This window comes from Peromyscus maniculatus, chromosome 15, assembly GCF_049852395.1.
Source record: "Peromyscus maniculatus bairdii isolate BWxNUB_F1_BW_parent chromosome 15, HU_Pman_BW_mat_3.1, whole genome shotgun sequence".
In the NCBI taxonomy this organism is placed as follows: domain Eukaryota; kingdom Metazoa; phylum Chordata; class Mammalia; order Rodentia; family Cricetidae; genus Peromyscus; species Peromyscus maniculatus.
The window spans coordinates 16515376-16530862 of NC_134866.1; the positions used below are offsets into that span (position 1 = coordinate 16515376).

The following is a 15487-nucleotide window of genomic DNA, read 5'->3' on the forward strand; positions in this document are numbered from 1 at the left end:
CTCAAGTAAATAATTAAAATTTTACTATTACAAAAGCAGGACTTCCCTTTGGTAATGGCTGAGGATGATACATTTTTTTATATGCAAGTGTTTGTTTCTATCTGTAAGTCAGTTTCTATTGGATACAAACTTTATTGGGGCTTAAGTGATGATTCAGGGTTATATAACAGCTTCTTATCTAAATTCTGGAAATTGTTTCTCTCCTAATCACAATCTGCACAATGCTTTCAATATTTCCTTGTAGATATTTTCAAATGTTAATTCCAGTTTCTCACCTGATTCTTAATATTATTTATGATTTATTTATATGTTATTGCACAAATAAAGACGTAAAATAAAACATTTAGCCTGGAGATTTAGAAAATGAAAATTATCCGGAATGATATGAAATTAACCTATTCATGTGTTCTTCATAACACATCTGCTTTCTAATAGTATGATGAAAATACAATTTAAATAAATGTAGAGGAAAAGACATATAAAAGTTACAGATTGGAAGGAACATAGTGAAACACGGTCTTCTGAAGAGGACAGGGCAAAGCATTTATGGACTCGCAGTAGTGACTGCCAGAACAAGATCAAGCCAGGAAAGAGTTCAGCATCGCTGGAGCAGGAACTCATGGTGCTCCTACCCTGGCTGAAAAGCTGAGGAGAGTTAATCACTTCTATAAGGAAATGGCTTCTAGTAGGTTAACCGTGCTCTGTGAATGGCTCCATACATATGACTATGTATGGGAAGCACAATGGATTTTGCAGGTTATAAGGAAAAGTGTACATGAAGTTGGAAGGGGACAGGAGGGGAAGTTGTCAACATGGGACGAGGTAGAGGGAGAAATGGGGGATATAATCAAAACTGATTGTATGTAAGTATGAAGTTCTCAAAGAATTGATCAAATTACTTTTTAAAATTTGTGAATAATATGGACAGAATGAATAAAAGATTATCATGAACTAGTATGGATTTATAAAAAAATATGAAAGAGGAAATGACATAGAGATATCACTTCACATCCTCACAAAGGATAGGCAGGAATATAGGTCAATTGCAATATTGGAATTTGGATCTCTTGCACGAATACAAAAACTGTGCAGCTTTATAAGAAAATAGTTTGGCAGTAAAATGGTTAAGCAAGGATTTACCGTGCAAAACAGCAATTCTAGACTTAAGATTATTTAAAGGAAATGTAATGGAAACATTACTATCCTAGTATTTTCATGTACATGTGAATAAAAACATTGTTAATAACCTAAATGTAAACCAACACTGAAATCTATCAGTAAGGAGAGTTAAATAAAATTTGTTAGATCCATACATCATAGGAAGCTTTATTTTCACATGGATGTACCATTATAAAAAATAATATTCTAAGTTAAATAGTTCAGATACAAATTGTCATATATTCTATAATTGTCCTGGAGGAATCACTGGTAAGAATCTATTCTAGAGAAAAAGGAAGTGTATCTGTGGTTTTCCTTATTCTGCAAGAAAAATGAAGATTTTCCAATATCCATTGTGGTAATGGAGGAATTATACACTTTAGACATATACCATGCCAATCATATCTATATGAATCTCTTTAAATACTCGTTTATATACTGCATCATCTTCAAGAAATAATGAGCATGATCCCTTTTTACGTAGCAACATTTTTCACTCTGAAATACTCATACTATTACATTTATTTTTTGTCATGAGTTTTAAAATATTTCTTAAAGATTCATATCATTTTGTTCACAACTCTAAACTGAAGCTAAATGGTGCCTTTGTTTATTTCCTACCATATTAGGATACATTATTAAGAAATTAGATCTCTTCATAAAAGTTTTGTTTCAATTTTATTGACAGTCATATTGTATTTATTCAACACCAAAATAATAGAGGGGTTTTTTTTGTGTGTGTGTATGTGTGTTTTCTTTTCATTGTTGTTATGGTTTCTGTAAACTTCGGTGTTTATGCACTGCCCTCGATAGGTGTCCAGTTCCTCAGCTTTGTGTTGTAAGATTTGCTTAAAGAAAGGTTAGATACACCATTGACTTTTCCCAAGGAATTCTTTTACTGTAAATGCTATAAGTGCTAATTCAAGCAAGGGCAGTATAGTGATATCTAGTGGCTGAACTGCCAGATAATAAGTCCCCTGTTGAAAAGACTTGGTGGCATAAGTGAAGTATAAGTCCATGGAACAGAAAAGTAGCACAATTAAGAGGAAAATCAAACACTCTTGACTCAAGGATGTCTGTAACATCAATTCTCTAACTTCATGCTGGGATGAAACGGAAGGAAAACACAACAGAACTTACTCATTACATTATAGATATGGGAATGACTTCATCTATATATTCTCTGGAATTCTGACAAAAAAGAAACGGGGGATGGTACCTTGGTAGCCAGCAAATCTCTGCATGCAATTTCATGCACAAGGACAATGTTTCCTGGGACACATAAATCAGTTTACCATTTTCTGACGCTGTCACTGTGATATTGTACCAAGGCGTTTCTTCTCTATCGAGTACTTTTGAAGTCTTAATGGTTCCAGTATTGGCATCGATGTTGAAAAATCTGTCCTCTTCAGCACTGTGGTTGATGAAATACCTGGAAGAAAAAAAATGAAAGTCTTCTTTGTAAGAAATGTTAAATAAGGACAATAAAAGATAATTAGGAAGTTACTAAATCATGTGCATTAAAATGCAACTATATTTTAATATCTATATTTGACTTAATATTTCTTTAACCATTATATTTCATAGAACCTATTACAGGTGTTTTAATAGTTTAATCACATATTAAAATATTGGAGGAAAAAATTAATAAATTCTGTGCATAGAAATAGGCAGTAGATTGGAAACTGGAGAAGTGGCTCAACAGTTAAGAGAAAATATTGCTCTTATACATAACTCAAGTTCAATTCCAAACCCCGATATTATGTGGATCTCAGCTAGATCCAACAAGTCAACATTACAGCATAGAAGGACCATGCTCCAGTAGACGGCCCCAGACCCATGAGTAGTCAGCACAAATTGGATTCTATATGTTTTATATATTTAATGAGTTAGAATTGATAGGTTGTGATTCTGGGAAATATTGTATTAAAGAGAGTTACAGACAATGAGAAAAATTTTAAATAAATGAAGATGTGGATAGTGTATGAAGGAAGCCACTAATGTTTTCTTGTTGCCCGTTAATACATTCTATGTCTCTTCTGTTGCACTACTCAAGTGACAAGGAAAAACTCACTTACTGAGTTGTATAAAAGAGTGAGGGATCACCATTGTATAGCTATGATGTCACTCAGATGGATGTAGGGAAGGAAGAATAGGACATGGTGTGGATTCCTATGATTTCTAAACAGGAAATGTGGATTCAAAAATCAATCAGCATTAACTTAAGTCATTGGGACAGTAGCATCCAATTTGAAAGGAAGTTGAAAGAGAAAAGGAAATAAGAACGTACAGAGCTAATATCAAAAGCCTTTAGAGACTAAAGTAGTTCCATCTTTTTATGAGAATAGATGGTAGAAAAAAACCCAAAATGAAGTCTGAGGGGGCATGAGACAAAAAATACACTGTCCCAAACAAGGTTTAGAAATTTAGGGGAAAAAATGAACACAAATAACTAATAATTATATGGGTAGGAATTTAACCTCCTTATCCATCAGTACATGCAAAGTAGAAGTATTTGGAGATTTCATCCCACTTCAGATATAATGAAAGAAATGCTGCTAAGGATTCAGGAAAACAAGGAACCCTTATACACTGAGATTGTGAATATAAAATAGCCCAGTCATTGTGAACAGTGAGTATAAAGATTTCACAAAAAATAAATAAATATATAAATGAGAATGAGAGCTATCATGTGAACCAATGGTGTCACTTATGGATTTATACTAGGGTATTTGTAGGTCAGTATATTATAGAAGTACTTAGAAAAAATATTTATTGCAGCACTGTTTACAGTAGTCATATTAGAGAATTAGCTTAGGTGCCGGTCAATAATAAATAGATAAGTAAATTATGCAATACCCAAGTGTAGAATTTCATTCCACCATACTGAATAAAACTGTGTTGCCTTCATTAAAAAGATATTGCACACATTTTTATATACTCCATTTTAAACACACACACCTATGTGCATATGGGAAATTGAGAGCATTTTATATATGGGGTCTATAAAATAGAAACAAGATTTCTGAGAATGATACTGAGCTAATGGGAGGAAGAGAGGGGTGGGACAGTATAGGAGGTGAATATTGTCAAAGTATATGAAATTCTTGAATGGGAATGCACTTATACACTTATCACAATATATGATTAATACATGCCAAAAGAAGCTTGTTTTACAAAATTGTAGTTCTGTCACTGCTGTATAATCACCATACTACAAATGTGAAATAACCATAAAAAATAATATTTACTCATGATGTAAACTCTTCAGGGTCTATGTTACAAAATACCTAAGAAGTTAGCAGAACACAACTCTGGGTGCAGCTATGAGGATGTCTCATGAGAAAGTCAGACAATGAAGTATGTGTTCTAATGAATGTATTGATGCTATCTTTGATGGACTTATATTACTGTGTCATTAATGGGAAGTAATGAAAAATGGAAGGTAGGGTTTAAGTAGAGGAAGTAGGTCCAAGACTCATGCATTGAGGCTTCATCTACCACAGCTTTCTCCTGCACTAATTCCACTGCTGGATGCTCACCATGAAGTTCCTCTAATACATGCTTGCGCAGTGTGTTTCTCCACCTCATATTTAGTGCTGAGCACTGGGCCAAATAGCAAATGAGTGAAAGTTTCTATAACTGTGAAACAAAATATGTAATTTTTCTCTTATTTCTTTTATGTAATGTAGACACTTGATCACCAAAATAAACTAATACAATCTACTGAAAGCTACTTCTAATACGTGACCATTAATAAAGTGAGATATTCATATTGTTGTACAATTAGATTATAAGAAGTACAATTGACGTGTTGCTAATTGCTAGTTGCCCAGTAGTCCATAAAAACCCTCTCACTGGACCAGTCTCCAGTGTAATCATTAACTAATTTAGCATCAGCAGATAAAGACTTCTCTTTGCACCTTACCTAGCAAGAAGTCTTTTGTTAGAGTTTCAATCTTATAGAGAATTATATGTTATGATTATGTATTTTCCTACCACCTACTATGAAATAAAACATGTATCTATTAATACTTCTAGTATGTATATATCAAACAGTGTGAAAAATGATAGAACTTCAATTTTTCAAAATAAGATGAAATTTATTATTCAAATAAGCACTTCACTGACCAACAAACAGGCAGAAAACTTATGACTATAGCAAACAATTGATATCACTAACAGCTGCCCTGAATTAAATATTTCCTTTCAACTGTGCTATGATTGACAAGTCACTGAGTTCTTCATTCAGCACTGTTTCCCTATGATAGTGTAGGCATGGGGCAAAGATAATTAATTTTCATGATAAAGTATATTGGAAAAGTTGTTTTGTCATTTTAATAATTTCATATTTTAATAATTTAATAATCTCATTCCTTATAGGTATTTGCTTTATGCATTATTTTCTTTCTCTTATACCCAAAAATTAATTTCAAGCAAACATCAAAAAATACATTTCTATACTTATTTGCTCTAAAATATTAAAGTATAGATTACTTCTCTCTGTTATTATCCTTTGTATACTTGTAAATATAGCATGTGGATGGTAAGGAAAATTCTTTGAGATTTCTTCCCTATATACGTGATTGATTAAAATAATAGTTTGAATAAGGTTTAATAATCTTTAATTATCCAATAAAATATGGTATAACATGGGAGTTTGGCTTTCTCTGCAGTTTAACTAAAGGTCAACCATCTGAAATATGGCTCTATTTCATATTTTTAAAGTTCCTTTCAGAAGGTTAGCCTATGAAATGCATGAACCACACAGATATTCAGAAAGTAATTATTCAAAGTAAATAAACCAAGTGTATCATTTGTCATCAGGTGGATCTTGTATTATATTTCAGTGTCTAGTAAAATACCATGTAAACAAAGCATATACTGTCTTACACAGAATTCTCTATGATGATGGTTAAGACCCCATCATTCAGCACTTTTATCTAAAGATAATTTTCATCAGTGAAGAAAAGAGGACGGCTCTAGTCATATGCGGGCCTGCTTCTGAAGTGTCATATGTGTGTGTGTTTTAAAGTACAGTCTTAATCTGTATGTTCTTATTAGCATTATGTAATCGATAATAATAAAACATATTTAAAAGGCAGGAACACTTGGCTTTGAACAAGGCCCTACTTCTTCTGTCGCTATACTTTTCTTATTAAATGATTCTGGGGGATCATTACCGTTATATTCGGAGACACTGGTACTGTTTTGATTAAAGCGTACTTAAACCTGAATTCTGAGAACAATATAAATTAGCCAATATGATAAGCTAAATTTCATATTAATTTCTCTATTAAAATTGGACAATATTTTAAAAAGTGTTTCCTTTAAAAACTACAAGTCAAATATTCAATCTCAATTATTTCTTTTCTATCCATTATGCTTCATCAATTCTGCCAATATAACCATGTCATTATTTTCAAATTTCACTTTTCTATGAGTTTGCAACATCCACAGTTAGTGGAGCATTCAGTGATTGTAATCCATCATGGATAATGTGAATATTTCTGGACAGCTTACGAAAGTCAGTGTACCAGACAAGATGCAGTGAGCATGGTAGCAGCATTTACTTACATATGTTCTAATCAATCTCAGAACAAGCTGGGTGGTGGCGGCGCATGCCTTTAATCCCAGTATTTGGGAGGCAAGGCCAGGCGGACCTCTATGAGTTCAAGGCCAGCCTGGGCTACCAAGTGAGTTCCAGGAAAGACGCTCAGAACAAGCTATGCAAACATTTAGATTCTCAGCCACCATTAAAAAATAGGAGAGAGAGAGGAGAGAGAGAGAGAGAGAGAGAGAGAGAGAGAGAGAGAGAGAGAGAGAGAGAGAGAGAGAGAGAGAGAGAAGAATGTTGGAATGTTGTATGTTACAAAACTGATTTACAATCTGGGTCACAATTCAAAATGTTATAATGATTTAATTTTTATGTTAGCAAACAAATGTGTCATCAAGACCACATTAAAAATCATTCAAAATATCTATTGGCACTTTCTGCTATTTGTAAAGTAATTTTAAAAATGTCTATTTTTTAATATAGCTATAGGAAAATTCAGATTATAAGTCACAGTGAAAGAAGTTAAGTTATAGACAATTTATGTAAATTTAGCTCTGAGGTTGTTCATTAAATGGGAATTCCAATAATTTTCCTTTGTGTACTAAATATTTAATATGTGCTCTTAGTCTTCCTATATGGAATGACTCTTACATATGGGACCAACTTTATTCTTCAGATAGGAGGACTAAAATGGAAGATACTGTCATTGCTACATTCCCTTCTGAGTGCATATATCCATCTACACAAACAACAGATTCACGCTACAACCATCAATCACTGGCTTTCCCATAATTTAAAATACCAGGCCGAGCTCCAGGAGAAGAGGGATTCTTTGAGCCAGGGACATCAAGATAATGATTGGGAAACCTAAAGAGACCAAACCAAACTTGTGGGAACTCATAAAATTTAGAAGAGCTGTGGAGCCCGCATGGGACTAGGCTAGGCCCTCTGTTTAGCAATACAGTTGTGTAGTTTGATCTGCTTAAGGGGTCCCTGGCAGTAGGATCAGAATCCACCTCTGGTGCAGGACCAGGCCTTTTGGAGCCCAGTACCTATGATGGGACAGCTTGCACAGCCTTGAGGCAGGGAAAGAGGCTTGGACCTGCCTCTACTAAATGTACCTTTCTCACAAAAGGCCTTATCTTTTTGTAGGAGGGAATGGGGGGTAGGTTGGGATGGGGAGGCTGGGGGTGGGAGAAAGGAAGAGAGGGATCTTTGGTATGTAAAATGAATAAGCAAAATTTTCTTTATTTTTTTGTGAGTTAGTTAAAGCAATTTAATAGTCCCTACTCTGTTGTGTACTCACTGAAAGCAGGATATTATTATTGTCTATATTATTGTCTAATTATTGTCTATATTATCCCAATTAATCTTAGAAATTTATTATTAAAAATAGAGTATATACACATTAGAAATGCCATGTGTTTTTTCTTTTTCTATAAATATTTTTATTTTATAATTAATTTAATATTACATATCACCCACAGATTCCCCTGCCCTCCTTCCTCCCACCCCCCAGCCTTCTCCCCAATCCACCCCCCACCATTGCCACCTCCTCCAAGGCAAGGTCTCCCCTGGGGATTCAGCCCAGCCTGGTAGATTCAGTTGAGGCAGGTCCAGTCCCCTCCTTCCTGCACCAAGCCTGAGCACAGTGTCTCAGCATAGGCCCTAGGTTCCAAAAAGCCAGCTCATGTACCAAGGAAAGGTCCTGGTCCCACTGTCTGGAAGACAAACATGGTATGTACTCACTCATAGGTGGATACTAGATGTAAAGCAAAGGATAACCAGACTGCAACTCACAACACCAGGGAGGCTACCTAGTAAAGAGGACCCTAAGAAAGACACAGAGATCACGCAGCAACGGAGAAATGGGTGATATCTTCGTGAGCAAACTGGATGTGGGGGGTGGTTAATGGAGGGCAAGAGTCTGGGGAAAGAGAGCTTAGGGGAGCCGGGCGGTGGTGGCGCACGCCTTTAATCCCAGCACTCGGGAGGCAGAGCCAGGCGGATCTCTGTGAGTTCGAGGCCAGCCTGGGCTACCAAGTGAGTCCCAGGAAAGGCGCAAAGCTACACAGAGAAACCCTGTCTCGAAAAACCAAAAAAAAAAAAAAGAGAGCTTAGGGGAGCAGGAGGTCCCAGTTGGATCAAGAACAAAGTGGGAGAACAAGGAAAGAGATATCATGATAAATGAAGACCCCATGGGAATAGGAAGAAGCAGAGTGCTAGAGAGGTCCCCAGAAATCCACAAAGATACCTCCACTATAGACTACTGACAAAGGTCGAGAGAAAGCCCAAACTGACCTACTCTGCTGATCAGATGGCCAAACACCCTAACTGTCATGATAGAACTCTCATCCAGTGACTGATGAAAGGAGATGCAGGCATCCATGGTCAAACCCCAGGTGGAGCTCCAGGAGTCCAATTGACGAGAAAGAGGAGGGTTTATATGAGCAAGAGATAGTGAGACCATGATTGGAAAAAGCACAGGGACAAATAGCCAAACGAATGGAAACACATGAAGTATGAACCAATAGCCTAGGAGCCCCCAACTGGATCAGGCCCTCTGGATAAGTGAGACAGTTGGTTGGCTTGAACTGTCTGGGAGGCCCCCAGGCAGTGGGACCAGGACCTGTCCAAACTTTTCTTATTTTTAAAAAAAGTTAAATTTTTTTTCTGCTTTTCTTACAATTAAAATACAAGTTTTAAAGAGTGACATTTTGTTGTTTCTTAATTGAAATACATGAAAGGCATTGTGTGGTGCCTGAAAGGTATTCCCACTTTACATTCTAAATTCTAATTGTAAGTCTAAAATCTAAAATTTTACAGTGTTTTATTGAAAGTGTTAAAATTCCACCTATCTAAATGTAGACTCCAATTATTAGTGGACTGTCACAGATTTCCAAAGGTTGGGGAGGGGGGGAGCATTTGTTCATCTGGTGGCAAGCAATAGGTTCACATTTCTGAAAGCCTATGTGAGAAACAGGATTTTGCATTTCCTAGTACCTTCTATGTGAAGTCCCACATTTCTACCTCTATTACACCAGAAAGTAAATGCAGATTGCTTAAACCAATGGGCTTTTGGTACCTGTGCGTGCCACTCTAAGTTTGTGCGTTTTAAAACAAAAGTATTATATTTTGAATTAATCAAATAAACCAAAAAAAAAACCAGAAAACACAAAATTTATATGGTTTCCTATAAAAATTGAAGAGTCTAATAGTTTAGAAAACTGAAAAGTAAAATGAAAATAAAGTCAAGCAGAGTTTCACAATGTTTGTAAGACTAAAATATTTTTAATATTATTATCAGTTCTACAAGTGGGAAATTAATTTCATTTCCTGGCACATTGCAAGGTACATTCCTTCTGAGTAACGTCCCTTAATTACTAAACATATGATCCCCGTGAAAGTAAGACAAATGGGGCTTGTTTTTATTTTTGTTATAATTCTCTTTCTCTCTCTCTCTTTTTTCTCAGTTTGTACCTTGCATCCTATGTGAATGACACATTTTTATTAAAATCAAGAATGAATGTTATATAAATTATATACTGTCATATCAGCTCTGGAGTTTCTAATTATTTCTAGCCAACTGAAGTAAATTCATTTATTTTTTTGAATACAAACAAAGCATAAAATAATTGTTATGCTAATAAACCTATTAGCATTTGAAAACTATGTATCAATCATCTCTCTACGGCAACACCTAATGCTGTGAGTGTTCCGTTCCCTTTCTAATAACATGAGGAAAATACTATGTCAATCAGAAATATCACAGGACACTAAGTTAGGCATAGAACTAGTTCATTTTTCTTGGAACATTCACATGACCACACAGCACATTGACTTACATATATTGACTTTCTTCCAGAAAGATCTTTTAAATTTGATTTTATGAGTATAGTTCCTACAACAGTTCATCTCTCTTCGGATGTATCAGTTTCTTAATCTGAGTCATATTAGCTTTTGGGGTGAGAGAATTCTTTGTCATGTGACTGTTTTAATGGTTAGACTTTGGGTATCCCAAGTTCTTTTCTGGATCTCTTTCAGTTAGTGTTACATCTTAGACACACACATACCTACAAAATGCATAGGGAGGCCTTTGAGGTGTGTGGTTGTAAGAGAGTAACTCTCCCAGGAGAGGATTGAGGATATGTGTTGGCAGTAATGGAACATGGGAGGCTTCCCCATAACCTAGACACTCTGGGGTTCTAATATGGAACTAAGAGAAATAAATGTACATCGTTTATAAGCCAGCCATGCTGTGATTATTCCTTATAGAAGTCAAACTTACTAAAAGGAAAGGTAATCTACAAAAAAAAAAGAAGAAAAGAAAACACACACACACACACACACAATTTAAAATGGCCACAATACCCAATACTTGTCATGTTACGTTTAAAAATTAAAAAGAAAATATTCAAAATAAAGAGACATAAAATAAGCTTTGCCAAAAAATTAAAAAAAAAATGATGAAGCCCTTTGTATGGTTATTTGCAATATGCTCACATAAGAAAATCTAAATGACTGTTGGCCTTAGTTCTTTCTCTGCTCTTTGTCATGTGAATTCAGAGTAAGAAGAAAGCTCTAGTTGAACTAGGAAGCAGGCTCACAGCAGATAGACAGCGAGGCAGGTGGAGCCTTAGCTTTCCAGGTCAAATAACTGTGAGAAGGAAATATTTCTCATCTTCTCACTACATATTTATTTTTTTCTCCTTTACCAAAAGCAAGGTTGATGAATATACATCTTGATGCACAGGTGTTCTTTCTTTGTACTCAAAAGTTCCTTAAAATTAGACTGAAATTTGGATATCTTTAGAAAAACCAAACCCAGGATTTCTACAAATATTACTAGAGAAAGAGGAAAAACATACAATGGAGTAACTTAGAGCTTATTGGGGAGAGGGTACAGTCTATCTTTCTTTGCCAGTGTAATCTTTGATCAATTTTCTTTGATTTACCAATTATCTCCCTCCCACGCTGTGGTATGAGACTTGAAACTCAACGGGGACACACAAAAAGAAAGCTTGAAAATAGGAGAGGATTTCTTGGGGAGAACTGTTTCAGTGCCAAAAGGAAGAAAATGAGATAGATCAGCAACTGAAAACAACTACAATTCCTCAATGAAATGTAGAAAAATGTCAAATGATAAAAGTTTTTTTGTTTTCATGAATGAAGGCTAAAATACAGAACTGTATGCAATAAACTAGCTAAAAAACTTTCTAAGAATATAGGTTTCCAATGATATAAATATAGACAAAGGAGTCTACACTTCCTATTGCCAAGTAATCAAAGTTTCTGGAGTTTAATATTATGAACACATTTTTACTCATTCAAGTATGCTATTTAATTAAATCAATGGGAAAAATTCATCTGTTTTCTACAATAGATGTTTAGAGGTGGTGAGATTATATTCTTCTCTGTGTGTGCAGTGTGTGTGTGTGTGTGTGTGTGTGTGTGTGTGTGTGTGTATTTGATTTAAATATTAACCTTAAATGATAAGGAAGAGTACACCTACTCAATTTCTCTCAGGGATTGCCATCTTTACCTTTAGACTGCTAGAAATACACATAGACTATGATGTTCATCAGATGTTTAGATGACACATACTCTGGTCTTCTTGCATAGGACGCTGTATATCCACTGAGCCAGCTTCCCAAGCCCCATCATACATTAATAATTTAATCAATTTTTGCCTGTTAATTTATTTAGTTATTTAGATAATTACTTAACTATGGTAACTCAAGACATATTTTACATATATTTATAAACACAAATATATTTAATTCACATTAATTTACCTTGACACATAAGCCACATTTTCAAGTACCTATGAGGGCAAGAATACCATACCTTACTAAGCTGTTAGCACTGTCTGGATCTTGTGCCAAGACGGTGCCAACAATTGTCCCAATCTTGGCATTTTCATAGACGTCCATGACATAAGAAGGCATGGAAAAGAGTGGTGGTTCATTCACATCCCCAACAATGATCTTCAGCATGGTGGCATCTTTGAAGGGACCCAGGTGGGAAAAGCGGAAGTCCAGGTGTGTGTTTGCTCCTTCAATGTTGAGCGTGTAGGACTTCTTTTTCTCATAGTTCAGTGGCTGCAGAGGAACAATATGATAGCCAGTGTTAGGACTTCCACATCTTTCAAAGTTGCAGATCTTTTTCTACTTATGAAAACCATACCAGAAAGAAGTCAACTTACTTTTCTTTAAAAAATAGTTATAATGTTTTCCTGAATTATGACATCAAAAGGGAATTAACGGTAACTCCAGACTTAATCCATAGCAAAGCGGAATGTGGTTATAACCAGAAGGAAATAAATTCCCCTCAAAACACAATATTGCTTCTCAGGGACACTTTCTTGCCCTCCCCATCCCCACCAAGAAAAAATTATTAAATGGATAATCTAAAAATATCTGTTGCTTACTTGTTTTAAATTTGAAATAAATAACTTTTTACATTTATGTAATCTACCTCTTATTCTTTAATAATTCTTTGTTTATTTTAAATTGGATGTATGGTGATTTTGCTTTTGACTGTAGGTCTTTCTAGAATTATGCTCTTTACTCATTAAATACCCTGTTTGAAAATATTTTCTCCTAATGTCTCTTCACTTTAATTTTTGTGTTCTTTGCTACATAGAAATTATGTACTTCAGGTATTTTCTTTGTTTTAATTCTAGTACTATGTAATCTACTTTGTTTATCATATTTCTTGCTATATTATGATAGTGAGAGCACAGTTTTAAAAGCAGCTTTTTTTTCTTTGCTTGGTTAAAAGTATTTTATCTTTGAACCTGTATTAATTGGTTATTATAATAATTTTAGTTTCTTCCTTACTTTTAAGTTTTCCAATTGGAGCTTTTCTTGTTGTAGGGGAATGAACCTTGGGCCTGATGCATTAGGTAAGTATTTTACAATTTAACTACACAGCCAGCCCTCCAGCTAATACTTACCTTCCATTAAAAATATGTATCAGGCATCATAACTTCAACTTTATTTGCAAATGATAGCAACTTATGCCCTTTCCCAAAGAAGGCCATTCAAATATTATAGGATAAAAACATTAAACAAATATTTTATATTAACTTTCTAAGTCATATTGATTAGTGTGAATATTAGCAGTGGTGCAAACTGATATAGGCATGACAGTGAATAGGAACACTGACTTTTTGAGAAGAAGTTAAGTTTGGAAAATGCTAACCTTGGTGGAAATTTATGCTTGTATTTGGGTATGCTAGCCAAAATGACCTGTGATTCATTTTAATTGTATGAAAGTTTGGATAGAGACATTATCACAGATGGTGTGAGGGGCTTCATTCACTTGGAACCAACTGAAATATTCATTGATGCTGCTCTTGATAAATACTCATTAGAAAACATACACAGAACTATTTCATCCCTATTAATGTTTCTGATAAACTATCCCGATTGAACCCCCTTGCTATTTTCTTCTTGGTGGGATCAGTTGTAGCCATTCCTTATAGAGATACTATGCTATTTTCTTTGCCCCAAAGTACTGTTCTAGTCATTTTTGATTGTTTAGATAGGCAGCCCCTACTTAATAATATTTTACCAGTAAATGTAATCTTTTACCAGTTCTGCATGCTAGGGCATTCTATATCAATATGGTGGCAGATCTGTTGTCTGATCAGGTTTGTATCAAATTATGCAAATAACATCTTTCTGATAGCCTTAGATATTGGATCATGAAATTTATGCTGTTTCTGTTCTTTTGAAGATGTTTGCGAAGGTCCATTACCCACACCTAAGCATCTCTTCTAGATGCTGTGTCTAACTATTCTCATAATGGGGATGAAGCTTCAACGTGTGATTTGGGGAGTCACATATGCCCCCCTCAACATCATTGACAAAAGGTACCTAAAAATTGCCCTTAGAGAAATTATAAACAAAATATTCGGTACTACTAATGATTATTTCTTCTGTTCTGTCCTGATCGTCTTGGAAATTGGCCTTCTTGAGTTGCAAACACTCTATAGAAGAGGTAACCACACTTTTGCCCCAAAGCAGGGTCTGAAAACTGGAGAAGCTCCTAAAGCCATAGTGGCCTAGCTGGACCACTGTAGCCATTTTGCCAATTTTTATAAATTAAAGCTTTATAAAAAAATTCTCAAAAGTTGAGAATATGTAATCTGCATATATGCACATATAATAAAAATCTTATTCCCTAAGATTTATACATTTTTAATGGTGGTTAATTAAATCTGCAGTCCGTAGACTACTAATTATAACTCGTTGTCTTGGAAAAGAACTGAAATTAAAAATAAATTCTGAAAATAATTAATAATTCTCTCCAAGAAGATCTAGGTCCTGTCAGGATGGACAAATCCAAACCTTTCTTTTCTAGATTCCACTCTCCTTTAAAGAAGGAAGAATCTGTCTCTCAATTCTTTATACACCTCACTCCAGTTTACATAAATTATCTTAAAATAGTGATTATGTATTCTTCTCAAGGACCAAGGAAGTGATGTATAGAAGCTTAGTGTTTATGAGCACTACTTTTAGATTATCATGCAGAACCAACCAAATTGACAATTATCTGTAACTCCATTTGCAAGAGACCTGACACCCACTTCCTACCATCAAGAGCACAATGCATTTACATGGTTTACATATTTGTCACACACATACATATCAAAATATAGATTCAAATAAATTAAATTTGAAAACAACAAAAACAAAGACTTGTGAGTGAACACCATCCTCTTTACATCTAGACCAGATGATTGATATATGGATATCTTGCTAA

The 15487-nt window shown here is 34.8% G+C and overlaps 1 protein-coding gene across 8 annotated transcripts in view; it reads right to left on the reverse strand.

Moving 5' to 3' along the window:
- Nucleotides 1–15487, reverse strand: part of Cdh18 (cadherin 18) — an 860101-nt gene that overhangs the window by 52524 nt on the left and 792090 nt on the right. For all 8 annotated transcript variants that reach the window (XM_016000295.3, XM_042261387.2, XM_016000299.3 and 5 more), the window contains 2 exons: nt 12563–12816; nt 2454–2590 (listed from right to left, as the gene is read on the reverse strand). In XM_016000295.3, the coding sequence (XP_015855781.1) occupies nt 2454–2590; nt 12563–12816 (391 nt within the window). The remainder of the gene's footprint in view (nt 1–2453; nt 2591–12562; nt 12817–15487) is intronic.